This window comes from Gymnoscopelus microlampas, assembly GCF_963454915.1.
Source record: "Gymnoscopelus microlampas genome assembly, chromosome: 21".
In the NCBI taxonomy this organism is placed as follows: domain Eukaryota; kingdom Metazoa; phylum Chordata; class Actinopteri; order Myctophiformes; family Myctophidae; genus Gymnoscopelus; species Gymnoscopelus microlampas.
Genome location: NC_139958.1, coordinates 12,469,487 through 12,496,943, shown reverse-complemented (window position 1 = coordinate 12,496,943; position 27,457 = coordinate 12,469,487). Strand labels below are relative to the sequence as shown.

General features: G+C 42.5%; 1 protein-coding gene across 11 annotated transcripts in view; it reads right to left on the bottom strand.

Moving 5' to 3' along the window:
* Positions 1–27,457, bottom strand: part of fnbp1b (formin binding protein 1b) — a 104,675-nt gene that overhangs the window by 8,600 nt on the left and 68,618 nt on the right. For 5 of the 11 annotated variants that reach the window (XM_084047795.1, XM_084047792.1, XM_084047796.1 and 2 more), the window contains exons 7-12: positions 24,465–24,593; positions 23,500–23,646; positions 19,365–19,559; positions 16,483–16,677; positions 6,054–6,068; positions 5,730–5,765 (exon numbers count right to left, since the gene is read on the bottom strand). In XM_084047795.1, coding sequence (XP_083903921.1) covers positions 5,730–5,765; positions 6,054–6,068; positions 16,483–16,677; positions 19,365–19,559; positions 23,500–23,646; positions 24,465–24,593 — 717 coding nt within the window. The remainder of the gene's footprint in view (positions 1–5,729; positions 5,766–6,053; positions 6,069–16,482; positions 16,678–19,364; positions 19,560–23,499; positions 23,647–24,464; positions 24,594–27,457) is intronic. The other 6 variants (XM_084047798.1, XM_084047797.1, XM_084047794.1 and 3 more) reach the window with 6 other exon arrangements.

Sequence of the window (27,457 nt, the reverse complement as noted above, 5' to 3'; positions counted from 1 at the left end):
ATACTGCTCAGATCTCTCTCCAAACCTTTGTTGAGATATCAAGCCTCTCTGTACCATGTGGTTTACAATTTAGGAGTTTACTTTTGAAGTATGTTAGCGAGTCAGACAGTGGTTGGGATTTTATTTTTTGACTGAAAACCCCAAATGGTAATAATGGAATTAAACCGTTAAATGTTTTTCTTGTGACTGGCTGCACTAATAGTATTAGTGAAGAAAATGTTACATGAGTTTAACACTCAACGCTCTGAAACATGTAGTGCTTGGACTGGATAGGTTAGGACACCAAGATTATTTCTTTTTTTTTTTTACAGTGAAATCAAACGATCTACTGTACTGTATAGTGGTTTTCAAACTGTGGTATAGCCTCTCTAACCTGTGTTATCAATCTCATCACTCACACATCAATGTTATTAATTGGATTTACTAATGCCAAAAAAAGAAAAAGAAAAAAAAAGATTTCATACTTTCACACATTTCACGCATTATGACGAATTGTGAGTAAGTGGCTAAAATATTTGTTATGTTGTCTATATCGGGTGGAAACCTCATAATGTCCAAAACTGTTACAGTGCTTTTCAGGATTCAAATTCAAAAATGGAAAAAATAGCAGATCGACAAGCTCAAAATGTGGCGCAAAGTGACAATGTTTTTTCGAGCTTGTGGATATGCATTTTTTTGGGGGAGGGGGCTTTTTTATGCCTTTATTGATAGGATAGTAGTTTGACAGGAATTGGGGAGAAAGATGGGGAGTGACACGCAGCAAAGGCCGTCGGGATCAGGAGTCGAACCCGCAATGCGCCGTCACGCTACTTTGGAGCCTAGGCGCCCGGACCACTACGCCAGCGATCCGGGACGATCTGCTACTTTTGATGCTTTGGTGTGACGCTGTAGTGTGATCAAGTAGGGCATTCATTTACAAAACACAAAACACAAAAAGTTGGAGATAAGATAAGGGTTTCTACCCGACAGCAACGATATAATAAATTGGAATAATAATAATGTGTGGCTGGCACACCTGGACTTGTCTCAAGGCACACCAGTGTGCCTCATCGACCCACAGTTTGGGAACCACAGCTTTAGATTCTGTAGACTTCAGAAGTCAGGGGGTCACAGTAGGCTACTGTACATAAGCCAGGTCAAATACAGGTAACCATGGTGACCCTCACCCCATTTACCCGTGTCCCAGCAGCATGCATCACTTCATGCAACATAACCAACATACTGTATAGCTCATCACTCATCATGCAGTGACACATGCTCACTTACTGTAGCAATGCCACAATGCTATATGATAACGATAAATAAATGGGTGACACCATATCAGACACTGATTATTATACGTCATAATCAAATGACATAATGTAACATCATCAGACTGATCACTAATGAGAGTTAACCCATTAATTCCGGAAACGCATCATGTGGCATTTTCAGATTTCTTTGGCTATTCGGAAATAGCTCATAGTGCGACACCCAGTGCCGCGCTACGAGCTTGTAGATCTGATATTTTTGAAAAATCATGAACATTTGTGCAAATCTTTACTTCTGGGGGGTCCCTGGATCAACATATTTTGAGATGGGGGTCCGCGACCAAATACATATCATTTTGGTGGTCCTTGACACAGTTTGGGAACCACTGATATTATAGCAACATAAGTTTAAAAAAAATAATATTTAGAAAACATTTGTAGAATCCCCGCTTTAAAATATATATATTCAAAGATTCGCACACATTTTTTCAAAAAAGAGCAGATCTACAAGCTCATAGTGCGGCACTCGGTGCCGTGCTATGAGCTTGTAGATCTACAATTTTTTTATAGCCGAAGAAATCTTAAAATGACACAGATGCGTTCCCGGTCTTAATGGATTAAACGAGCACTTCACCCGATTTCAACCTTATCTTCATATATTTGGTCCTCTCTAATGCTCATTATATATAAGATGGTACCATTTCTGTCTACTCGCTCTGCAGTGGGCTGTGGACAGTTCAGAAACCTGCCTACCAGTGACATCATCGATGGGGATTCCAAGCGAATACAATATATCCAAATACAAACTACAGCATTTGTCTTCCTGGAAAGTTACTGTGTGTAGCATGCTGAAAAAGAAGCCATTGTACTGTACAAAAGTTTGAAATCTTGTTTGAAATGACAAGATTTCACCCTCACAAAAACATGCAGTAATCCTGGTCTCTATACTGTCTCCCCCTTGATAGCCGGGGCGCCTGATGGAGGGGAAAGGAACTGGTTGGAATAACGCGTTCCTTCCACGCATTACGTCCTACCGGGGAAACTCCCCCCTGGCAGGTGATACGAAGGCTAGTTGGCTCTCATGCATTGAAGGAGGCATGAGCTCGGCTCTGGGCTCCCTAGGCTGGCAGGGGGAGTGTAACGCCCAGGATTACATAGACAATTGGCACTGGGTGAAAAAGGGTAGCAAAATCGTGGGATTAAAAAAAATCAAGAAAAAAAAGAAGACATTACAAGATTTCAACGTGCCTACTGATGATGTCACTGTAGGCAGGTTTCTGAACTGTCCACATCCCCCCACTGAGACACAGATTGAGTAGACGGAAATTATCTCATAATGAGCATTAACAAGGAAGGCTGAAAATGGGTGAAGTGGTCTTTTGACTAAAACTACTGGCAAGTATGGTCAACTTATTCTTTTCATTATAGCTAATTTTGTAATGAACAAAAAATATGAATTGATTGTTTTATATAATACTAGAGTTTCGGGGGGCTACGCCCCCCTCAACCCCAGCCGCGCACGGGGCCCAGCGTGGCCGTGTGTATATTGGGGGACCCAAATCGCCGGAGTGAAACTGGGGAAAAGTTTTTTTGAAAAAGGAAAAAATTTGAAGAAATAATATTTGTTATGTTTCAGGGGGTCCGCGGACCCCCTGATGGTCCACTGACCCCCTGTGGAGTGTTGGGACGCGCGGGGACACCCCTGGAACATTGCGGACCATTTCGGTGTTTTTTTTTTTTTCATGAAGGTGGTTGCTTGTTTCTGGCGCAGGCTGTGCAAACCTGGCAACCCAGCGCATGCTGCCGCACGTTTAAGTGGCGTAGCGTCATGAGGGTCAGTGGGGCCGTGGCTCGGTCAGTGAAGACCCTGTAGTGCGGATGATATGTGGCATAGAGGGGCAGATTGTAAATCCACAGAGGAAACATCCGTGGGCTACCATTGGTTCAGCGATGTGTGCGGTCGCCCTGCGGACCCTCCTCCTCCACCAATGTGCAGTATTGAGAGCCCTGACGTCACAACAATTGGAGCGATGGGCACTGCACTGTGGTTGGTTAGGGTACAGCTAGGGCCCAGGTAGAACCCAGTTAAAGCCTGCATGGGCAAACCCAGTTAGGACCCGCCTTGGTCCCACATAAACATGGCTAGTTGGGGCCCACCTAAGGGCCAGGTAGAAGCTACTTATAGCCTGCATGGGCATCGCAGTTGGGACTGAAGTGGATGCCGCTGACATTGCTGACATGGGGTCCATATGGTTTAGCCCACCTTGAAACCATATGGGAACTACGCTGGCATGCTGGCTGTAATGCAAACGCTGCATCATACCTGCAGTGTGTAGTTTGATGTTGTGTGTGTAGCAGATATACCTGCAGTGTGTAGATCAATGTCCATAGGAAAGTCAATGCCCAGCAGTGTTTTTTTCCCCAGCAGAGTTTCTAGTGTCTCTGTGTCTGTCTGGAAGAGGTTGCACATGAACTCTGCAGCCGCACTGAGGCGCTCCAAGCCAAACACTCTGACATTAAGCTGCTTCACACAACAAACATCAGCACCACGCTGCAGTTTGTCCAAAAGACACAATATCTCCTCTCCCACCGACGTCATGTGTTCATTTATCGACAGCCGTACAGACTCCTTTTGACACATTTTACGTCGTTTATCCAGCTGTCACTGACTCTCCACATCGGGCTGTTATTTTCCTGCGATCAAGTCAACGATGTGAGAGATTAGCTATCACAGACGGACGGACAGGGGGTGAAACATAGTCTTGCGCCATGCCTTTCGGCCTGGCGGAGACAATAAAAAAACGAAAGTAAAGGAAATGGCCATTTCTGCAACAGAAGTAGTCAATAAACTATGCTATGAAAACATGGGCCACATTGGCAAAGAATGTAAGAAAGAGGCAATCATGTAGGAAATAGCTGATCTCCAAGCTTACAAAGCCTGTCAACGTGAGGCGTTTCGAGCTTGTAGATCGGCTATTTTCACAATATTTACTTGTGGAACGGAGTCAAACAGAATGGGGGGGGCCCAGATCAAGTACGTGTATTTGGGGGGGGGGGGGCGGCGTGAAAGGGTTGATAGACACTGCTCTAATCGGAGCGAAATTATCTGAAATTACTACATGACCATAATGCAGCCTAACATGCCTTGCACGGGGCGGTCCTGCCATTACGTTAGTTACTGTAGTTGCTGTGGAGCTAAATAGTTCTCCAGAAGACACACACAAACATACACCATCTACAATGGACGAACTGAGCAGCAATATAGACATTCACCACACGAACGTGCATTGTTGACAAAGTGATTGCACAGCCGCTGCAGGCATGACAACCAGGTTAGCGTTAGCGACATGGCAGCTATCACAGCGCCCTGTCCGTCGTGCTGCAACTGCCTGTGATGGCTACAGCAGTAACAGCAAGCTGTCTGCGATGCCATTGTCTGGAGACTGCTGTTAGCGTGACACGACCAATGAGAGTGAGCGCTGTAGTTGTTGCTAAGATACGGTGGCGTCTCTGGCCCATAGCTTGTAGATCTCTCACACATGATTGGCGTAGGCTGCGTTGGCAGGTCTGACTTTGTGTCTAAGCAATGCGCGGCTTATTTTTGCGCGCCTTTGGGCTCGTTTGCATTGTGCGCACGGCAGCGCTTGTTTAGCGTACGTCAGCGCGACGTGGCAACGGACGTGGCAACGTGAAAGGTGATTGGCTGGTGAAAAGAAACACCCGACGTTACACCAGAAATGGTGCCTGGAGAAAATGGTGACCAAAAAAAAAGTTTTGAAAAAAAGGAAAAAAAACCCGCAGCGGCTGGCTGCTGTTGTGGTGATGAGGGCGTGCGCACGGTAAACGGTACGAAGCGGGCTCCCCTTCCGTTTTGTCCGACATTTGGTGAGTAGAATTAATTATGTTGCGCGGTGGAAACGGTGTAGTGAGCAGTGAGATGTCCCCTACGCGAGGCGTAAATTCAGCGCGGCCGGCGTGGCGAGTCAGTAGGCGACATGTGGTCTGGCGGTGCGTTGTTTAGTCGATAACAGAGCTGTGGGGTGTCACCACCGAGGGTGCGGAAGTTGCTCGCCATTTATATAGTTAGATAATATCAGGATCAGGACTGTTGAAACTAAGTTGATACGACTAGTCTACTGTGGAATAAATTAGCCTATTAGTAATTTTCTATCTGTGCCTTGCAGGCTTGTCATTGACAGGTTAGTCTGATTTCATTTTTTATATTCATTAGTGTCACTGAAATAAACACTACAGATAGGTATTAAAACCTCATCATCTACAGATTTCAGCATGCACTCACTTGAAGAACATTAGTGATCACCGAATACAAACGATCGGCACATTTGTCCTTGATTTAAACAATCAAAACAACAGACACACACACACACACACACACAGATAATGAAAAGAAGAAGAAGTACTGCACTACGAGACAGCGGGAAGAGACAGACAGATATAACATAGAATAACTCTGATCACCTCAATGAGATTCCGGACGTGGGAATTGAGTGTGATCTGCATTAGAGACCACACAGACACAGTTGGGGGAGAGACAACAAGACAAAACCACAACACAAACATACAGACGCACAAAAATAAAAAATAACACAAATGAAAACAACAACAACAACAACATGGGTCTGAAATCCATCCAATAAATTAATAACATGATTGAAAAAAAAGAACAGGGCAAAAATAAAAAGCCGCACAAAAACGTTATGAACCATGTGTTAACTGGGGAGGACGTGACATGCATGCGAACGTCATGCCGCTTCAATCGTGCGGTTATACGGTCATGCTTACCAGCTTGAGAGAAAGCTTCATGTGTGGGGGGGACAGAGGAGAGAAATGGCATGGGGCAGGAAGGAGAGAGAGAAAGAAACAACACACACAGTCATCATCAGAGTATAAGGAAAGCATAACTTGGTCATTTTGCGGCACACATAAATAGTAGACAGTCAGACATACATGGGATTCATTATTATCAACTAATTCAACTATTTCCGTTTGCCAAACTTCACCATTTGACGAAAAGAGGACGGACCATTATGTGAGACGTAGAGAACAGAGAAGCGTGTCAACTTAATGATACAGTTTCATTAAAATTAGTGCCCGACCAATGGCAGATGTTTGTTTTTGCCAGATAAACCAAACCACTTTTTGAATGATGATAATATTGTATTCATCCACTTGAATAATAATTTTCAAAAAAACGTTTTAAACCAGGTTGAAAGTATTTGCAAATCCGGACACAAACCGGTGCATAATTGCAGATAACGATGTCATCAAAATAGTCAAATAATGGCTGATATACCGGTATCAATTGGTCTCCAATTAAGATTACATTTAACCAATAGCAAACAATAAAACCCCCACTCTTTTCTCATTTGGTGAAGTTTACCATTTCAGCCATGATGGGTGAACGAATGAGAAATGGGAAAATGCCATGTTGGCCAAAAGTCCAACTGGCTAGACTAGTGCTCAAGCATTAAAGTCAGAGTAAGAGAAAACAGATGACAGACAGGTGGATGAGGTAGAGAGGGACAGTATGGTGACAATGTGACAGGGATGGAGGTACCCCATTGACTTCTCCCTGATTCCTCTGTGTTGTTGTCGTGGCAGGCAGAAGACACTAGAGGGCACTATGAGTACAGTATGTTTCACAGTGGGGCAGATAGCTTCTCATGTTGACATGCAGGAATACAACATGTAGCCTAGGAAGAGAAGCTGCTCTGCGGTTCAAAACTGTGACTTACCTCGACATAATTGTCACCCATACTGTATAAAGAGCTGTGACGTGTCAACGTTCCTTGATGTGCTTTCTCAATTGAAAACCAAAAACTTGCAAAGAAGCAATGACCGGTCATTAAATAAAAGGAAATTATGGAAAATTAGACTTGCAACCAAATAAATTGTTACTGAGTTTGATTGTATTATTTCGATGACACATGATCTGTTAGGATGTCATGTTTTTTCTTTGAAACACAAAAAAAACAGGAGCAGGAGTTAGGAGGACCGTTCACTGCTGAAGCAGATGATGTTAGAGATCCGTTTAGAGTTTTATAGGCTACCGCACTCAGGAGCTCTATTCACTTTAGTCTACTAATCGATTCATCCATCTGAAATGGTAAACTATTAGGCCTTCCCATGGCCCCTTCCTTCCAACCCCGCTCCATAACCCTCCTTCAAACTCTAAAATGTTCTCAGCGTTTCCCTGAAGGGTGATTCAGACGTTCTTAATGCTTATATACATCAATGCTCCGTCTTATGGCGGTGTCATGTGCCGAAAATATCAGGCGGCCTAAGAGCTCACAACGCGCTGCATCCGCAATGCATTGTGAGCTTGAAGGTTGGCTATTTCCAGTGGTGGAAAGTACTGTACTTAAGTAACATTTCTAGGTAGTTTTCAGTACTTTTACTTCTACTACACTATATTTCAGAGGCAAATATTGTACTTTTACTCCTCTACAATTATTTGAAAACTTTAGTTACTAATTCCTTTTAAGATATAGATCATTATATTATAAAACATACATTAACCACTTCAGCCCTATTTCATATAGGCTATTTGAAAATAGCAGATCTACAAGCTCACAATGTGTCACGATGCGACACGTTGTGAGCTTGTAGATCTGCTATTTTCAACATTTTAGTACTTTCAATTTTGGTTCTAGATTTTGATGCCAAAATACTTTTGTACTTTTACTCAAGTAACATTTTTAACACAGGCATTTTACTTGTAACAGAGTATTTTTTATATTGTGAGTACTTCTTCCACCAACGGCTATTTCCACCATGCGACACTGTCATGCCACGAAGCGCGAATCAAGCTTACAGTGAAATGGTTTCATCAAGAAAGACGCCGTCTCACTTTCACTTACGTCAGACTCTCTACTGGGAACTCACACGGCAATTATCTTCTAAATGAGCCCACGTCTCAGTGCAATAGGCTCTATGCACAGCAGCCATATTGGACAGAAATTGGGCCCCTTCCTTGCTTCCTTCACTGGTGTTACCAATGATACTAATGAAGGCTCTGTTCCATTTAGTGTAGCACAGTGGTTCTCAAACTTTTTAATTTCAAGGACCCCCATAACTCTGAGAGTGTACAAATGGAACCAAATGGACCCGGGAGGGTCCATTTGGTTCCATTTGTACACTCTCAGAGTTACACCCTCTCAAGGAACCATGAGGGTCCCTGGACCACACTTTGAGACCCACTAGTATTTCTAGTGAGCCAACATGTGCAATATCAGCACCCTGACTCTGTTTGACCAGAGTGGAACAGAGCCTTCATTAGTATCATTGGTAACACCTGTGAAGGAAGTCAGAAGAGGCCCAATTTTTCTCCAAAATGGCTGCTGTACATAGAGCCTATACCCTCTTCAGTTCAATTTAGGCAGAACATACCTCCACCCCCCCTGCATGATGGGCATTCATCTTTGGGACTCTGTAAATCTTGTATGATCCCCCAGACAGACAGAGATATACAGCTATAGACAGATCACAGGACTATGGGGACACCAGCGCACACAAAAAAAAGCCCTGGAGGGGTGAATTCTGTATTGAGAGCTAAACCAAACATCCAAAGTATTACAAGCGCCCCTCCCCGATGTTATGACCGCCTGCCAGTCAGTCAGTCGGTCGGAGGACAGGGGGGGGACCGCAGAGTAGATCCACATGCTGCTACAGGCACAGTAAAAATCCTATATATTCTTACGCTGAATTCACACCAGCAGCTGGTATTTTTGCTGACGTCATGAGGGTCAAACTGGGGTCTGGTCTGTGGAGAAGGGTAATCGGGTGCTTTATCGACACAGCAGCAGGAGGCAGAGCCAGCAAAAAAAGCAGAGCAGTAAAGTTGAGGAACGTTCAATGAGATAGACAGAAACAGACTGCTGGATGGAAGTACCGAATGATGATAACAAAGTTTTAAACAATGTGGAATTAATGAACCCATTCAATCCGGGAACGCATCTTCGAAATACTAACAGTTTTCTGAAAACCGTATGTCGCCATAATAATCAATGATTCTCGAACCTTTTCGAGATGCGGACCCCCATCTCAAAATGTGAAGAAGCCAAGATTTGAGTTGAATGTTTGCTTTAAATGTTCGCTTTAATATATATATAGTCAAAGATTTGCACACATTTACATGCTTTTTCTAAAATAGCAGATCTGCAAGCTCATAGCGTGGCACCGAGTGCTGAGCTTTGAGCTTGTATATCTGCTATTTTTGAATAGCCAAAGTATGAAATAATGACTATAGCTAAATTCTAAAATGACATAGATGCGTTCCCGGATTGAATGGGTTTACAAACAAGCTGCCATAGAAAAGCACGGAGTGCCTGTCTACGTCTTTTCCCTGCCTGTGTGCTCGGCTGCTGCTGCCGGGCAGCCCATCCAGCTGTGCTGCGCTTGAGCTGCTTGGTGCAGCAGAGCTCTCGCTGGATCACAACCTGCTCATTTACGAGGCTGCCTCTTGCTGCTTTATGCACATGTTTGCACCCTTCCCTGGCACTGGCTCTGGCTTATTTATTTTAGGATTAAATAGGAGATTGACTGATGATGCTGTGCTTTTATCCATGCACTTATTAAATATTTAACACTGATCAATCACTTCTTTTAGGCATTTTATAACACTGAGACTTTTTTCATCTCTTTGCTTTCTCTTCTAACCTTTTTTTGTAGGCTGCAGATGTTGGGGGGAGGGGGGGAGGGATTATTCTGAGAATCATTTCCAGCTCTTTCTTGCTTTTGTGAATTGGGGATGTTGAATATAAAGATGGTCTTGACCTTGACCTGTCACTCATACCTCAATGAAAAAAAAAGAGTGCGATAGAAAACGCTGACAGCTGACTGACTGCTGGTGTGAATTAAGTGTCAGAATTAAATGGATTTTTTCGCGTGCGGTCCCCATCAGGCCCCCGGGGGTGCTTGTGACACTTTGTGAATTGACCCCCCTGTAAAGCAGCTCAGCAATAGAAATGTCGCCAGGCAGCGGGTATCCGGACGAAAACACGGAGGGAGGGCGACAAGCCGGAGCTGACATGTGTGATGGGCTGATGATGTCATCTTCTCCTCTGATCATTTGACTAGTTTGTGCATGTGTCACGGCCATGTGATCCACGCGGAGCCAGTCACAGACACTAGCCTCCTTTGTGGGAAGAGAATATAAAAAGATCTCAGTGATTCCCCGGCCAGAAAGCATTGGGGAGATAGAGACACAAAGCGTGTCAAAAGATAAATTGTTTTTCAGTCTCTCTCTGTGTTATTATCATTAATGAGTCTACTGTCTGTGCTGGACATGGCCTTAACCAATCACACAGGCTCTTCATCTTAGCTCAGTCAGTCAGACGCTCGCGCACACACACACAGACAGACACAGACACACACATATGCTAGAGGTGCAACAGTTAATCGAACTAAATGAAAATGTGAAATTATATTAAGTATAAAATAGTGCTTAAATGATTAATACCGGTAATATATATATTTTGTAATAGACAATTCGATTTTTTTCGTGTCGATTTGTTGAAATATAAAACATAAAATAAATTATTAAAAAAAACGCGCTTCAAGATTATTCGATTAATTGAAAAAGCAATTGATAGAATAGTCGAAAACAAAATAATCGATAGTTGCAGCGCTAACATATGCACACACATGCACGCACGCACACACACACACCCGCACATACGCATACATGAACGGACACATCCATCCATCATTACACACACACACTTACAACATATTGCCTGGCCTCGAAAGCATACGTAGGTCGCCCAAGAGTCCTCTTCATGAGCTCTTTGTGATAAATGAGTGAGCGAGGAGACTGCTGCTGCAGTGGTCATCAGAGAGAACACACACACACACACACACACACACACACACACACACACACACACACACACACACACACACACACACACACACACACACACACACACACACACACACACACACACACACACACACACACACACACACACACACAGCTCCATCACTCTTCACTATAGCAGTGGTTCTCAACCCCCACGCTGACAAGCACTTGGAATTGTAGGAGTTGAGGCAATACATTTTGTTTGACTCGGTTCCACAGATAATTATTGTGAAAATAGCAGATCTACAAGCTCTCGCATTCCAAGGCGTTGTGAGCTTGTAGATTGTCTATTTCTTATATTCTTGACAATTTGGCCAAAGTTTGACCAGTTTTTATAGTATACTTTGTTGACTACAGTTTTGATGCAGTATTCTTTTTTTTGGGTATTAAAAGGGTCTTAAAAGTCCTGAAATTGTCACTTCACTGTCATCTGGGGACCCCCCAAAAATCATGTGGGGACCCCCCCTGGGGGTCCTGACCCACAGGTTGAGAACCACTGGCTTAGAACAAAACCAACTGCAGTGCTGTCTTAAATGCTTCTATTGTGACACCTTTGTACATCCCCATTACGCTCTCTCTCTCTCTCTCTCTCTCTCTCTCTCTACAGGCACGGATGCATGAGCTCACACAATTGCGCATACATTCGCGCACGCACGCACACACACACACACACACACACACACACACACACACACACACACACACACACACACACACACACACACACACACACACACGTAGAACTGAACTACATTGGCACAGATCCCCTGGTCCCTAATAAGGTAGCCTACACTGTAGAAATACTGTAGGAAGGAACTAATAGGTTTTCTTTTTTTCTTATTTTTTCACAGGGATCTCCAAGAAGTAAACAATTAAGCATAAAGAATGAAAGGGTTAATTAAGTCTTTACTGATAAAAAAAAACATCCATCCCACAATAACCAAAAATGTGATCTGCTCTACTGAAATCAGTAGAATGTCAGAAAAAGAAAAGCACATTTTGAGTTAACGGCACTGAAGATACTGTATATGAGCCCCATGCCCTCTCATTGTCTGTCAGCAAGCTGTGCTTTTTGAGAAATAACACATGTATGACCTCAAATTAGTAACTGCAGATTGGACCAATTAGAGCAGGATGTTCACATTGAACAAATTGTCCTTCCTCATCACGGTCTTCAAACTACAAACAAGTTTTGCTGACAAGTTATGTTTTCAACATGCAAAGACTTATGGGAATGGTCTTTAACCACATTGAACCAACCACATTGAGCCCAATTGTGGGCATGTCATAATAGGCAAACATTCGGCAAATAGCTGATCTACAAACTCACAAGTGAGCACATTATATAGGGTTTAAGTGGTTTAGCTACAAAGTCCTATTTTCAAGATGCAAAGTCTTGAGGGAAAAAATAAAGCATTGCATGTGTGAGGGCTGTTGACAACTAGCTCGTAATGATCTCTAAATCATTATCCTCTACCATGCCACCCGACATTTAGAATTGGATGACAAAATGTACAAATGACGACAGGATGATGCAATCTCAAACAAGCCATAAATTCATGACATAAAATCTATTTTTTTCTCCAAATAATTTTCTATGACAATCGACCGATTTTCATGGAGCAGGTGACATAAAACGTTTATGTGTAGAAGTGTTTCTATATGAGTATCATCAAAATATGGACATAGGAATATAGGCCTTTGTTAGAGGTTTGTCAGAGGTGTAGTAAAACCCTCTGGCTCTTCATCTGTTCGTTCAACGCCATGTTGAAGGAAGTATGCCCTAGAAAAGGCCCTAATGACATTTGACTTCATAAGAGCATCTAGGTTTACTGTTACTTTTGTTTGTCTATGTATAAAGTAGATTTATTCCATAAAGAAAACAACAAAAAACACCACAGAACAGTAATCTAACTGAAAACAACATTTATATACATGAAACATATAGATAGGTAATTGTATGGAATATGAAAAGAAGTGCAAAGGAATTTAAATGAACTATCTTATTCTGTAACTGTCATAACGATCAACTTCTAAAAACCTTCCTTCTCCTGAGTGATAAATGATGAGGCAATAGTTGGGCTGTAATTAGGTTTAAGCTAGACAAACATTATCCTCTTTTTTCTTTTGCCCAAATTCTCCTATCTCTTCCTCTAAAGTCATTTTACTTATGCTCTCTCTTTTTTCTTTTCTTCTCTCTCTTGCTGCAAAACAGGAACCCTAATCAGCATTTTTGCAGAGTAGGGCTCAAAGGTATTTTATTGAGCTTTTACGGTGTTTGTAATGCGTTTTTCCACGGTTACATAAATAAACTTGAAACTTCATTTTGTCCTTCAGTGAAGTTTTACAGTAAGTTCAAAAGTATTTTTTTAAGCAACCAGTCAAAAAACAATGAGTCTAATTTAGCACTGCACACGTTTTATCTCTCTTTTCGAGAGCTGTTTCAGCACTTCCTCTTACAGAAACGTGCCCTTCCTGCTAGATTTGTTCAACTTTACAAAAAAAAATGCCACACTTCCTCTTTCTGGTCGACCTTCAATCATTTCCTGCACAATGTGCCCACACACTCTGCTCCTCAGCCGTATTGTTTCTTTTGCTTGTTCAGACGTATATTAATGTTTTTACTATGAGTAAATGCTGCCTTTGAAAAAGCTCAAGTGTAAACAAACTATATTTGTTGGGTTCCGGAAGGAAGACGTGAATAGCCGGCCGCCCATTCCATCCTGAGGTCAGACTGAGCTGGACCTGGGCTGTATTGTGACCCGCATGCGGTGACCTGCCACAACCTCGCCATATTCCATTAACAACATGGAATGATTTTTAGAATAGAAACCAGTGAAAAAAACACTGATGCTGGTTCAGATGCTGCCTTTCCATGATGTAGTATCAGCCAAAAGTCTTTCGTTCCAAAACAGATCCTTTATTAGCAAAAGAGGTTCATGAAGTCTGACTCTGGCAAATGTTGTACTTTTGTGCTTTTATACTGTCTCACTGGAATGTTTTGAACCATGCCTTCTGGCGACCATAGTTCATCAGTCATGTTTGACCTGGCATGACGATCAGCTTTTGACGTGATAGGGTCACACTCACAGTAGCCTCGGAAACCCCTGCCTTTTTACACTCACAGTGACCTGGCAGCAGACATATGGGGGGCTTATTGTAATGGTAAAAAGTGCAGTCTACATACGTTTTGGGTGAAGCTACCCTTCAAAAGCCTCTAAATTATTCTGTACGCTGTCTCACTCCATCCGGAGCGATCCAGTCAAACCTACTGCACAGAATCCTTCTGAAAACAGAAACCATCCGCCCTGATAGTACACAGTAAAAAATCCTCAGTGTTAATTTAACTCTCCGAGTCACAGACCTGAAAGGGTCCCTTTGGTTGCACGTGTATACTCTCGGACTTACTGTACCAATGGATAAATTCACTACCAGTAACGTACGCATTATGTGTTCTAATGTGTCACGTTCTAAATTCTATTAGTGCCATGTGAAATCATTATAATTCTGCCTCTGAGAGAGACGGCTGAGAACAGTGGCGTGCACAGACATTTTGAGGGGCAGGTGCTCAAGTAAATTATACTTTTTTTTGTTTACTTGGTCTGCTCTTTTTCCCTCTACACCTATACCTCTTTGCCAAAAATAGCCGATCTACAAGCCCACAACGCCTCGCAGCGCGAGGCTTGTAGATCTGCTATTTTTGGCTAAAGTTATCCTCAGAAAAGGGATGCTAGGTTTCGAGTGGTTATGGTAAAAAGAAAAATCATATCACATAAAGATTTGGCGGACCCCCTGTAGTAACTCTGAGGACCCCCTAGGGGTCCCGGACCCCCTGTTGAACCCCTGCTGTAAACTGAAAAAAAAGGGCACTTCTGGTCTAGAGGGCAAAGGGCAGGTGCTCTAGCACCACCTATAGTCTATCTGTGCACGTCCCTGGCTGAGAAGCTCTCTGAGAGCGTTCACGATCTCCACACCACCACTATAAGATCGTTGGGGTAATGATCCCGACCTCCACGCCAGTGCTAAGACCGCTGGGGTACCTCGATGTCTTCTGTGGAAGGGGGGGGGGGGGGGTAAGAGTGGTGGACAGACAATCCTGTGCCACTGTCGTTATGAGGACAGTGTTAACATGAAGGATGGGAGGACAGAGAGGAGAGTGGCGTTGCTGAGACAGACACAGACCAATGAAGTTACAGAACTATGTCTTTATGGAAGAATGCTTTAGAAGCAGGTTGGCAGAACACTGTATGGGTGAGGGCTGGAGGCTTGATGTTATTGTTATCATTATCGTCTTTTTGATGTTAACTGAAGAAAGCATCTTTGTCCTGGACTTCGTCCCTTAATATTCAGAATATTAACTTCCATATTTCTATTCTATATAGCCAGTGGTAGAATGTAACTAAATACATTTACTCAAGTAGGCTACTGTTCATAATCAAGAACAATTCTAAGGTAGGTAACATTACTTTATTTGACACTTTATACTTCTACTCCACTACGTCTCAGTTACTTATACTCACAGTAAAATCTGAATACTTGTTGCACCATTGTGTATTGCAAATTGCAACATGTAGAATAGGACGGGTTTGACCCAACATGAACACTAATGTATAGTGTAATTGTGGTCACATTGCGTGTACAGTATGTAACAGTGTTCAGTTATTACAGAATGTGAACCACAAGGGTGCGAGTCACCACCCATAACGTATCTTCATGACAACATTACAGACCTTTTTCTAGCCAATTAACAAAGTGTAAATGTGAGTATTAGGTTGTGTTTGAGATGTGCTACATTTCTTTGAATGACACAGAGCTATTCTGACATTGGACGTGGACGGGACCCACAGGACACAAACAGACTGTGACAGACGTGTGACTTTCAACTTCTAGGGGGTGCCAAGGTGGCCAATTGGAAAAGAGAGGAAAATGAGGAACATAAAAAACAAAAATATATAAATTAATTTCAATAAAAATTCAATCTATCATCAACTTGCGACGGGAGCGGTCCCTATTGAGTGATAGACGTACTACTTTTAAAATAAATACAATATTTAGGGCAAGTATAATGTAGGCTATTAGGCACATTTAGCTTATTAGCCAGGGATCCTTTTAAACCCATTTCGCAATAGGGTGTGGGGGGCACAGTCAGAGGTTATGGCAATTGGGGGGGAGGTCCTTGGCATGATGGAGAAGTTTTGGGAACCCCTACTGACCTATCCCATACAGCGGTGCAAGTAGGAAGAAGCTCTGACAGGGAGAGGAGAGGAGAGGACAGGCGGGAAGAGGGAAGGAGACGCAACCATGCAAACAAACAAACGAGCCACAACAAAACAACACAACACAACTTACCCCGCGCCTCAGGCTCCGGAGGCAATGCATTTTGGGTTTGGACGTCATGAAGTCGTTGAGCCGGTGCGAGAGGGGCTCCTTGTGCTGCTTGGGAGACGGGAGGGGGTCGGTGGGAACAGCAGAGGGTGAGGGCGGGGTCTGGGCCGGTGGGGGGGCAGGGGGGGGCTGGTGGGGGGACGTTAACAGGGACATAAGCTACCGGTAAGAAAAAGGAGCCGTTGTTGACGAAAGAGAAGAGAGAGATAAGAGAGAGAGAGAGAGAGGGAGAGAGGGGAGGAAAATTTGTTTTTGGGGGGTGGGGGTCGGTTGGGGGGGGAGGGGGGGAGGCGAGAATCGAACAAAAAACAAGACGAAGAAAGAAGAAGAAGGAGGAGGAGGAGGAGGAGGGGAACACAAAACGAAATAAATAAGCCGCCAACAAAATGTTAAAATTAACACAGAACGGAACACAAAAAGGACAAAACCGGAGGACACGTTGAAATCCAGTGTTTGAGTCAGTTATGCAATTCTGTCAAACATAAAACAAATGTGTAAAAAAACGTTATCAAAACAACAACTGTCAACAGAAGAAAACAGGAGAAGGAGTAAGTAGTATAGGAAGCTGTTACAGGGAATTAAAGCACAAGCAGCTGCAACGAAGCAGAGGATCGCATTAAGCACATGCATGCAACCATCCATTCTAGGAATCTGTGTGTTTTTTTCTCTTCCACCTCTTCATCACATGCAAAGCTCTTGGACTAGAAAATCACCAACATCCCCAGGGATGTTCCAGCAGCTGAAAGTTAGGTCATCATCACACAAACCTAATTGCCTTTTTGCTTTCTGTAAAAAAGCCTGGACTGCCCAGTTAATAAGCTCGTGGTTTGGTGCTGTGATTAGTAGGTCTAATAGGCCTCCTGGTGAGCATGCAACGGGCGATAAGGGATTCAGAAACCCCTTCCTTGAATCAAAGAAGTGCACACGACTGTCAACGAAGAGACCGGTGGCTCCAACAAACCCTATTTTCTATTCACTAAAAGGAGTTTATGTTTGTGCTTGGGGACTTAATAAGGCAATGAGATAATTTAGATAATTTCGTGGGAAAAGAAAATCTCCTTTTAAAGTGACCCTGAAGACATAGTCGACCATCGGGTGTGTGTGTGCGCGTGCGTGTGTGTGTGTGTGTGTGTGTGTGTGTGTGTGTGTGCACGTGTGTGTGTGTGCACGTGTGTGTGTGTGTGTGTGTGTGTTTATTTTTAGTAGGCATAGTACCTAACCCTAACCCTGTATTAATCATTTATGTGCTCCTAAACACTCCCTTGCAATATGTAACTCATCCAAAGTTACTAAAGCAGTGGTACCTGTTGTAGAGTAGAAAAATGCCTCTACTAAATCGACCACCCTTACATTTTGGGATTACAACAAAACAAACATACAAAAATAATCACACACAATTACTTCTTTCTTTGATTTGCCATTATTAATTCCTTCATTCACTCTCTCACGCACGCAAACACTCACACACCCTCTCCATCTAAATCAGTCAGTAAAATAAACTAACTTCTCGATTATTCGATTGATCGTAAAACGTAATCGATACAGTATAGTGGCTGAGAAGATAAATGATGGTTTCAGCCCTATACACCCTTCCACCACAAAACCATTAACCATGTGACCGATTAGAGGCCAGCTGTGAGCAGTCAGTCAGACAATGGAACAAGGTGACGCAGACTGTTATTATTCTACATCTACAAAGAGCACGTTAATGTCTGTCAGTTGAGTCCATCCACAGTGAGAGAGAGAGAGAGAGAGAGAGAGGGGTAGAGGTGCATTAGTGTGTTAACATTACAGATGGGGAGGCTCCACACACCACCAGTGAGGGGGTAATGCCAGTGAATGACCAGCAGGGGGGAAACAGAAAGGGATGGCAAATAATAGCTACAGTACAACAAAACCTCCGTCGTATGGCGGTGTCACGCGCCGAAAATAGCAGATCGATCGACGCAAACGAGCGGCGAGCTTGTAGAACGGCTATTTTTGACTCGCGACACCATCGTACGATGAAATTATAAGGCTTAACATTGAGCCAGCAACTAATTTCTTAAACGTAACAGAACAGAATAAAACTAATATGTTCTCTATAACAAAAAATAAAGACAAACAAATAAATAAAACCACGTCATTATCAACAATGTAACAGTTACCAAGAATCTAGAACATTTGAAGGACATTTAGAATGTAGCCACTACACTGTATTATTGCCTCATACAAAAATGTCCCCAGAGTACTACAGTAGCCTACAATGCAACTCCAGCACAAGCCGACCTTCAAAAAAACGGGGACATAATAAGATAGAAAACCAAATGAAGTATTTATACTCTAAAGCAAGGGTCTTCAACAGGGGGTCCGGGGACCCTAGGGGGTCCTCGGAGTTACTACAGGGGGGGCGGACAAATCTTCGTGTGGTGGTGGGAAACATTGAGCCGAAAATAGCCGGTTTACATGCTCACAACGCCTCGCGCTGCGAGGCGTTGTGAGCTTGTAGATCGGCTATTTTAGGTGAGTCGGAGTAGAGTGAAAAAGAGCAGACCAAGTGCAGAGCCAACGGTCAAGTTGACTAAATATTGAGGGTTTAAAAGGTTAACTATCTGAAAATACATAAGCATGAATCCAACTATCTAATCTGCGACACAATTTTATACAATATGTAGGGGGGGGGGTTCCTGCTTCATCTCTCTCTCAGCTAAGGGGGTCCTTGGCCTGAAAAAAACGTTGAAGACCCCTGATCTAAAGTTTATGGAAACGTCTTCTTCGGCGTAGTACTACTAACTGTCCAGCAGGTCGTTTTTGGCGAATGGAGGGAGCGTTCGTTCGTTCGTTCAGTGTGCGTGTGCATGTCCTACCTTGTTCTTGTTTTTAATGAAAGGCCACAGTTTGCCTTTGCTCTTGCCCCCGGGCCTAGAGCTCTCCTTGACGCTCTCCCTCCCCAGGCTGGTCTCGGACACCGTTCTCTTCATGGCCTGGCCGTAGTCCTCGAAGTCTATGTCCCCCGGGGGCTCGAACCCCGACTTGTAGGACTCTACCACCTGCTTTGAGTCCTAAAAACGGAGGAGAGAGAGAGAGAGAGAGGGGGCAGAACGATCAGTGTTGGAAAGTAACTAAGTACATGTACTCAAGTATTGTACAATTTTTTGTTTGTTTGTTTGTTTACTGGAGTACAGTTTTCAATACTTGACTACTTACTTCTACTGCATTACATCTCGGAGGCAAATATTGTACTTTCTACTCCACTACAATTATTTAAAAACTAGTTACTTTGTAAAACATACATTAACCACTTCAGACTACATCCTGTATACCGTATACACTTTGGCTATAATAGCCGATCTACAAGCTCACAATGTGTCGCAAAGTGACGCGTTGTGAGCTTGTAGATCTGCTATTTTCAAAGGATTTATTACATTTGGAAACTAAGGCTCTTGTGAAATGGGACATTGTGCATAATGAGTAGTTTTACTTTTAGTACTAAAGTATATTTTGAATGCTGGTACTTTTGCTTGAGTACAAAATGTGAGTACTTCTTCCACCACAGAGAACAATCAATGACAGACTCATATATATTTTGCATATTGTTGCTGTTGGCGGAGACCTTGCATGTCCAAAAACTGGTCACTTTTCAGGAAATGGAAAAAATAACCTGTGTTCCAATGGATCCAATGTAGTTATTATTTAATCACAAGCCCTTGTTAATACTTTTCATTGGTTAAACATTTATCAAATCCACAGACATACTTAATAACTTTCAACCCGGCCTCCCTATTTTGGCCTTGTTATTATTATAGCATAGAAGATTCTAAAACCTTTTCAAAATATTGCAAACAAAAAACTTAAAAACATGAAATACGGAGATACTGTACAAGGTTTCTTCCCAACAGCAATGATTTAATAACGTGTTTGATGTCAGAACAAACTATATCCACATTGTAGTTATGTAAATAAAGAATCATACAATGTAAAAACAGTGAGTCATCATAGTGAGGTTAATCAGGGGTTGTGTGAACATACAACTTCCAGATAATGTGTGACTTGTTGGTGACTTAATTGTTTATACTGAGGTCTTTTCCGTTTATCATTCCGTTGACCTGGAAAGTTTTCTCTTTTTTTTTTCCTCTCCAGACAGTGGGGAGAAAGGATGTCCAGTGGTGGAAAGTAACTAAGTACATGTACTCAAGCACTGTACTTAAGTAAAATGTTGAGGTACTTTTACTTTAATAGAGTATTTCCAATTTTCAATACTTTTACTTCTACTCAACTACAGTACATCTCAGAGGCAAATATTGTACTTCTTACTTACTTACTTAAATAATCAAATATTGTACTTCTGCTCCACTAACAATTATTTAAAAATGTTAGTTAAATACCATCAAGTTAAATACCAGACTTTTACTTGTAACTGAGTATTTCTAGATTGTGGTATTGATACTTTTACTTAAGTAAAAGATGTCAGTACTTTTTTTCCACCACTGAGTCTGTCTTCACTCACTCTGTCGACCAGAGAAAGGAAAAAGGAGACCTAGATCTGTCTAACAGGAGTTATGATGAACACAACTTAGGTAAAAAACAACAGGTAGCTGTGTGTCAAGAGGGAGGAAAAAGCACATTCGTCAGTGTGCAATGTGCTTCTCCCTGTCTGAACTGATAAGGGCAAATGGTCGGGTAAAAAGGGTCTGAATAAGGGTCAAAGCCTGACTATGTTGCGCTATGAACCAAAGAGAACAGTCGGAGAAAGAGATGCTAGGTTCACTCACAACCTGTGGGTCGGGGACCCACACATAATTTCTTTTGGGGGGGTCCCCCAGATGACAGTAAAGTGACAATTTAAGAACGTTTTCAGACCTTTTTAATGCCTAAAAAAAGAAGGAAAGAAAGAAAGTAAATTAAATGAAAAGTAATTAACAAACTATACTATAAAAACTGGTCAAACATTGGTCAAATTGTCAAATAATATAAAGACAGAGGCAACAATTGTGAAAATAGCCGATCTACAAGCACACAACGCCTCGCAAATATTTATCTGTGGAACCGAGTCAAAGTAAATGTAATGTAAGGGGACATGCTGTTGTTTACTTAAACAGCTACGTACTATGTACTGTACTATAGTCACAGGTCTTAGTCATCTCCTTGGAGCTAGTCCATGCTCAGAGCTAGATACACAAGCACACATGCACGCATGCTCGCACACACACACACACACACACACACACACACACACACACACACACACACACACACACACACACACACACACACACACACACACACACACACACACACACACACACACACACACACACACACACACATTCTCAGGGGGGGACAGATTTCTTTTGGCAGGGAAGGCAGACTGACAACATGATACATCTCCATCTACTGTAATACACTGTTGATTTTCTCTCGCAAGTTCAGGTTGGCCTTTTTAGTACTCAAAAGGCATATACTGTAGCACAAACATTGATCAACAAATTACATACATTTAGGAATGTGCTTCAATGTAATCCAAGCAGCTCTGTGGATTCTAATCTGGTGCATATATACAGTACAGTAGCTCTGCATTTGTCAGGTTTCCGGAACAATAGTTAGTTAACTATCAACCCTGCCGTCTCTATTCTGGGCATGTCCTATACTAGGCGAACATTCTGCTCACAATGCATTGCGTTGAGAGCTTGTAGATTGGCTGAATTCAGCTAAGAGATTTGGTGTGTAGAGGGAAATAATTAATGAACCAAGTACATTCCCCTGGGGAACTCCGGTCAGCAAAGTATGGGTTTAAGTGGTTAATTGTAACAAACCAGTAGTCCATTCTAACCTTCCTCTACTGCCATTGTTTCTCAAAGTGGGGTCCAGGGACCCCCAGGGGGTCCCCAGCAAAAGTAGTTAATACAGCATCACAATCATTTTAACCATTTATACGTTGGCTATTCAAAAATAGCAGATCTACAAGCTCACAGCGCGTCACTTCGTGCCGCGCTGCGAGCTTGTACATCTGCTATTTTTGGGTCCCTGGCACAACATATTTTCATATGGGGGTCCGTGGCCAAATACATAATCATTTTAGGGGTCCTTTTTTTTTTACTTATAATTTTTATCCCGCGATTTTTGTAACCCATTTTTTTCACCCGGTGCCAATTTCCTAAGTGATCCTGGGCGCTACACCAGCCCTACACCAGCACTACACCAGTCCCCCACAGCCAGGGAGGCCAGGGCCGAGCTCATGCTTCCTTCAGTGCATGAGAGCCAACTGACCTTCTTGTCACCTGACAGGGGGGAGTTTCCCTGGTTGGACGTAGCGCGTTATTCCAACCAGTTCCCTTCCCCTCCATCAGGCGCCCCGGCTGTCATGGGGGAGGCGGTATAGCGACCAGGATTACTACATGTTTTTGTGAGGGTATTAACTACCCTAGGAGACACGGGGAGAACATGCAAACTCCACACAGAGTAGGCCCTTTCGCCAACCCCACCCTGGGTATGGGCGCTGATGACGCGGAGGAGAAGACACGCCCCCAGCGCCCACAGCGTCCCTGGCGGGAATCGAACCCAGGACCTTCTAGCTGTGAGGCGATATTTTTTCATTTTTTTTCATTTTAGGGGTCCTTGACATGAAAACGTTTCGAGAACTGCTCAACTGCCATGTGTGACATTGAGTTTTATTATGCTTTTAACACTTTGCATTGGCAAAGTAAACGCATGTTTTCCCTGCCAGTAAAGCTCCTGAGTGAGAAAGGGATTGAGTGAGTGAGTGAGTTGCTGTGCAAGTGACTGAGCCTATGAATATTTACTATTAGAAGTGAGTAACGACATCTAAAATAGCAACCCTGATAGTGTCATGCTTAATTCATGCGCCGCAAATAGCCGAGCTACAAGCTGACGACGTGCTGCATCGTGACGCGTTATATGAGCTTGTATATCGGCTATTTTTGGCACACGACACCGGCATGCAACAAAGTATGCATCAGGCTTGATGTTAAAGTTCATACTTACATTCTTGGGCTCAATGGATTCAGCAGCTATCGTCATCCCGTCTAGACATTTCCCTACGATGGGGATCACTTGACGGTCCACCTCCGCAAACGACTTCATACACACTCCTATCCTCTCAATTCTCTTCTCCTCCATCTCCTGCAGTTTCTGTACACAGCAGAAAGACAAAATAAATGTTTTGTATACATGTCAACTGCTGTGCAATGACTCAAAGAGTGACAGTCTTTTGTATTTTGAAATTAACCTGCAGGCAGATAGGCTATTTCTCAGTAGAAATTGTAAGGATTCCTCCTTGTGTTGTTTCATTCTCAAGATGTGAAAGAAGGCTATTTTATTTTATTATCTATTTTATAAACCATTTCACACCGGGTTACATCTGGCTACATTGCCATTTGAGCAAAATACAATTGGGCTTTTGGGCTGTAAATACAATAGCAATGCATGTGAAAACACATAAGACAGAGGCAATTTTTTTTAAATAGCTGATCTACAAGCAGCGTTGCGAGGCGTTGTGTGCTTGTACCGTAGATCGGCTGTTTTCACAATATTTATCTGTGGAACCGAGTCAAACTAAATGTAATGCCTCAACTCAAATATGATTATTTTGGGAAAGAATACTATTTTATTTTATTTTATTTTATTCTAGAGACCTTTTCACACCATTTTAGATCTGGCTACATTGCCATTCGAGCAAAAGACAATTGGGCTGTTGGGCTGTAAAATACAACAGCAATGCAGTGCATACCATGCATGTGAAAACACATTCGGCTACACTGCCAACAAAAGACTATTGATATTTCTCTGTTGTGTAACGCAATGCATTTGAATGTGACTTTGTTATTGTCCAAACAGATACAGTTACTACAGCATGACAGCAGATGCAGTCGGCCCTAAAGGCATTTTCATATTTTCGAATATGGCCCCGCCTTTGAACAAGGTTTGGACCACGCCCCTGGTCCACATACCTGGAATATGTCTGGGATTACTGTGTAGTAATGTTGGTTCTGCTCCTGGTTGAACTTCTGGAGGTAGGAGGAGTATTCATTCTTACTGTCGGAGGCCATCTGGTGCCTTGTCTGAGCTTGCTGCCGTGCCTGAGGACACAAACATGAAAACATGAAAACATGCACAACATCATCATCCTCACCACATACTGACACTGCACAAAAACTCCTTGCAAAGCCTCACTGTCCCCTGGAAACCCTGCACGATGAAACCCTGAGTGTTGCAGGGGTCTTCAACATTTTTCAGGCCAAGGAACCCCTAGCTGAGAGAGAGATGAAGCAGGGACCCCCCCACTACACATATTGTATACAATTGTGTTGCAGCTTAAACTTTTTCAAAGATTTCAAAGATAGCTTCATAGACTTGTTTGACAGCAACTATCATCAGTGTTGAATTCGTGTTAATGTACATTTAAACCACTTAAACCATCAATACTTTTAACCTTTTACTCTGTACTTAGTCTGCCAAACTTCTTTGCCGAAAATAGCCGATCTACAAGCTCACAAAGCCTCGCGGCGCAAGACGTTGTGAGCTTGTAGATCTGCTATTTCCCGCTAAAGTTCTCTTCAGAATAGGGATGCTAGGGTTCAAGTGGTTAATGTAAAAAAACATATCCTATCACATAAATATTTGGTGGCCCCCCTGTAGTAACTCCAAGGACCCCCTAGGGGTCACGGACTCCCCTGTTGAAGACCCCTGAATTAAGTAAGTCATATTTTTGGTTAAAATAAGTGTTAAGCTCTATATTATGTTAGTAATCTTTGCTATAGAGTGTTTATTCAGTAACAGGTGTCTGTCCATCTTCTCAGCTCTTTAGTAACAGAAAATACATTTGCAGGTCGGGATACCAATTTCCTTCAAACAGGAGAGAGAACTCATGCAGTAAACAAGATAAACCCACAGTGTAAGTGATGAAACAAATATAGTACATGAGCAGCCAATGAGCAGGAACTTTTGAACACAAGCTGATAAATGATCTCTGTGGGGTCTATCTCCTGATTGAACAAAATCCGTAACCCACCTGAACAATGCACTGAGGATTAAAGAGCTGGAGTGACAGGGAGACAGACCCTTGTTACTGAACAAGCACTCCATGATTACTATGAGAGCTTTAACTTTTTATTTATACACGTTTTGTTTTAAAAAATACAAATATAGCCAAATGGACCCGCAAGAGTTACATATACTGTAGATAAATGTCCCCTCGAAATGTCCCCTAATAAACCATATAGGCAGATTTACAGGCACATGGGCAGGCTCGCCCACACATTCCCCTCGCTTATTAGTGGACACTCTCATTCATGCATGCACATGCGCAGGACACAGATACGACATTTGCACACATATAGCACACAAAACGACAGGTGTGCTGTGACTGTGACACAATGCTGCAGCATTAGCCACCGGAAATGTACTGTACTGTATGTGAACACAGTTAAATCCTCAGTGTTGAAGGAAAACCTTTAAAAAAATATCCCATGTCTTCTGTATGTTTCTCTGTTGACGTCATGATTGGGCGTACAATCTGTACGCTCATTTCACTGAGAAATTCACAGAGGACATACTACTATAGGGTATGTATTGATCCCCTCACGTCAGAACAGATCGGATTTAGGTGGAAAATCTGTGCAAAGTTTTCCTTTCATTTCACTCTGGGAGAGTGCATGGCATTCATGTCACTGTATTCACTGTACTCTCTGACAATTTCTGTCTAAGTGAAGGACCTTGAGACTTTATCACTTATGATGTTGCATTTTTATTGTTGACTTCCTTGAAATTATTGTAAAATTGTATGTTTCTTTGCATCATTGTAATTTTTTGTGTGTTCTCACTTCAATGATGTATTATTATTTTTGAGGTGCTTGTGTCATAATTTTAATGATGTCATCACTGACTTTTACCACAAGTTAAAGTTGCTGATCCTCTTTGTATCAATCACATACTCAACTCTCATTGGTTGATCCTGACCCAGGTGTGTGTGTTTAGTAACTAAAGTTTGTATTATGCCGGAAGAAAGTCATGTGTGACCGAGACATTGCTTCCTGAATCAAAGTTTTGCTCCTGTACCGTGCAGGCTGGCAGTGTGCGGGTATTATTTGTTTAATGGTCGATGCTCTGAGAGAGTAAAAATGGACCCACATGGGCCAGTGAGGGTCCATTTTCACACTCTAAGCATCAGATATAGGCTCCCTGTGGCATACGGTATCGATTTCAAAAGCGCTCCAAGCTCTAAACGGCCTGGGCCCAGTATATATCACTGTCTCCTTAGCTGTGCCTTATACTCCCTCACCAGAACCCCTGAGATTGTTCACAGTGGGTCTACTACTAGACACACAAAACCACGGCCAAAATAAAATTGGAGATGCAGCATTTTAAAGTTTATGTACGGAAAGTATGGAACAAACTTCCTAAAGATATTAGAGAAGAAAAGTGTGTTTTATTTTATTTTTCAATGTGCCTTTCTCTAGCACTGTAAACAGTTAAAGTAAATAGACTATAAAATGTACTGTACATTAATACTGTACAGAATACAGTTTTTATAAAAGTAATATGTACAGTACTGTCTGTATGCAGTCTTTATGGAACTAACTGCTTTTCTCTTTTTAACTGTGAAGCGCTTCACAATACTGTACATAATATGAAAGGTGCTACACAAATAAAGATTAATATTATTATAAATCTACACTGGGGATTGAGGAGTCAGAAGAAGTAAGCCAATACAGTCTGGCCTATATATCTGTGCTGACAGAAATGGAGATGATTTTACTTGAGCCCCAGTCAGTGGAAGAGAAGGCAGGGAGAATAGCAGCCTGAGAGAGGGCCTATTAGAGATCAATCGTGACCAGATGGAGACCAGATTATCTCAGCCAGACAACATGTGGTGCGTCCGTGCGTGGGTGTGTGGGTGTGTGCAATGCATGGGTGTGTGCATTGCATACGTGCATGTATTTTG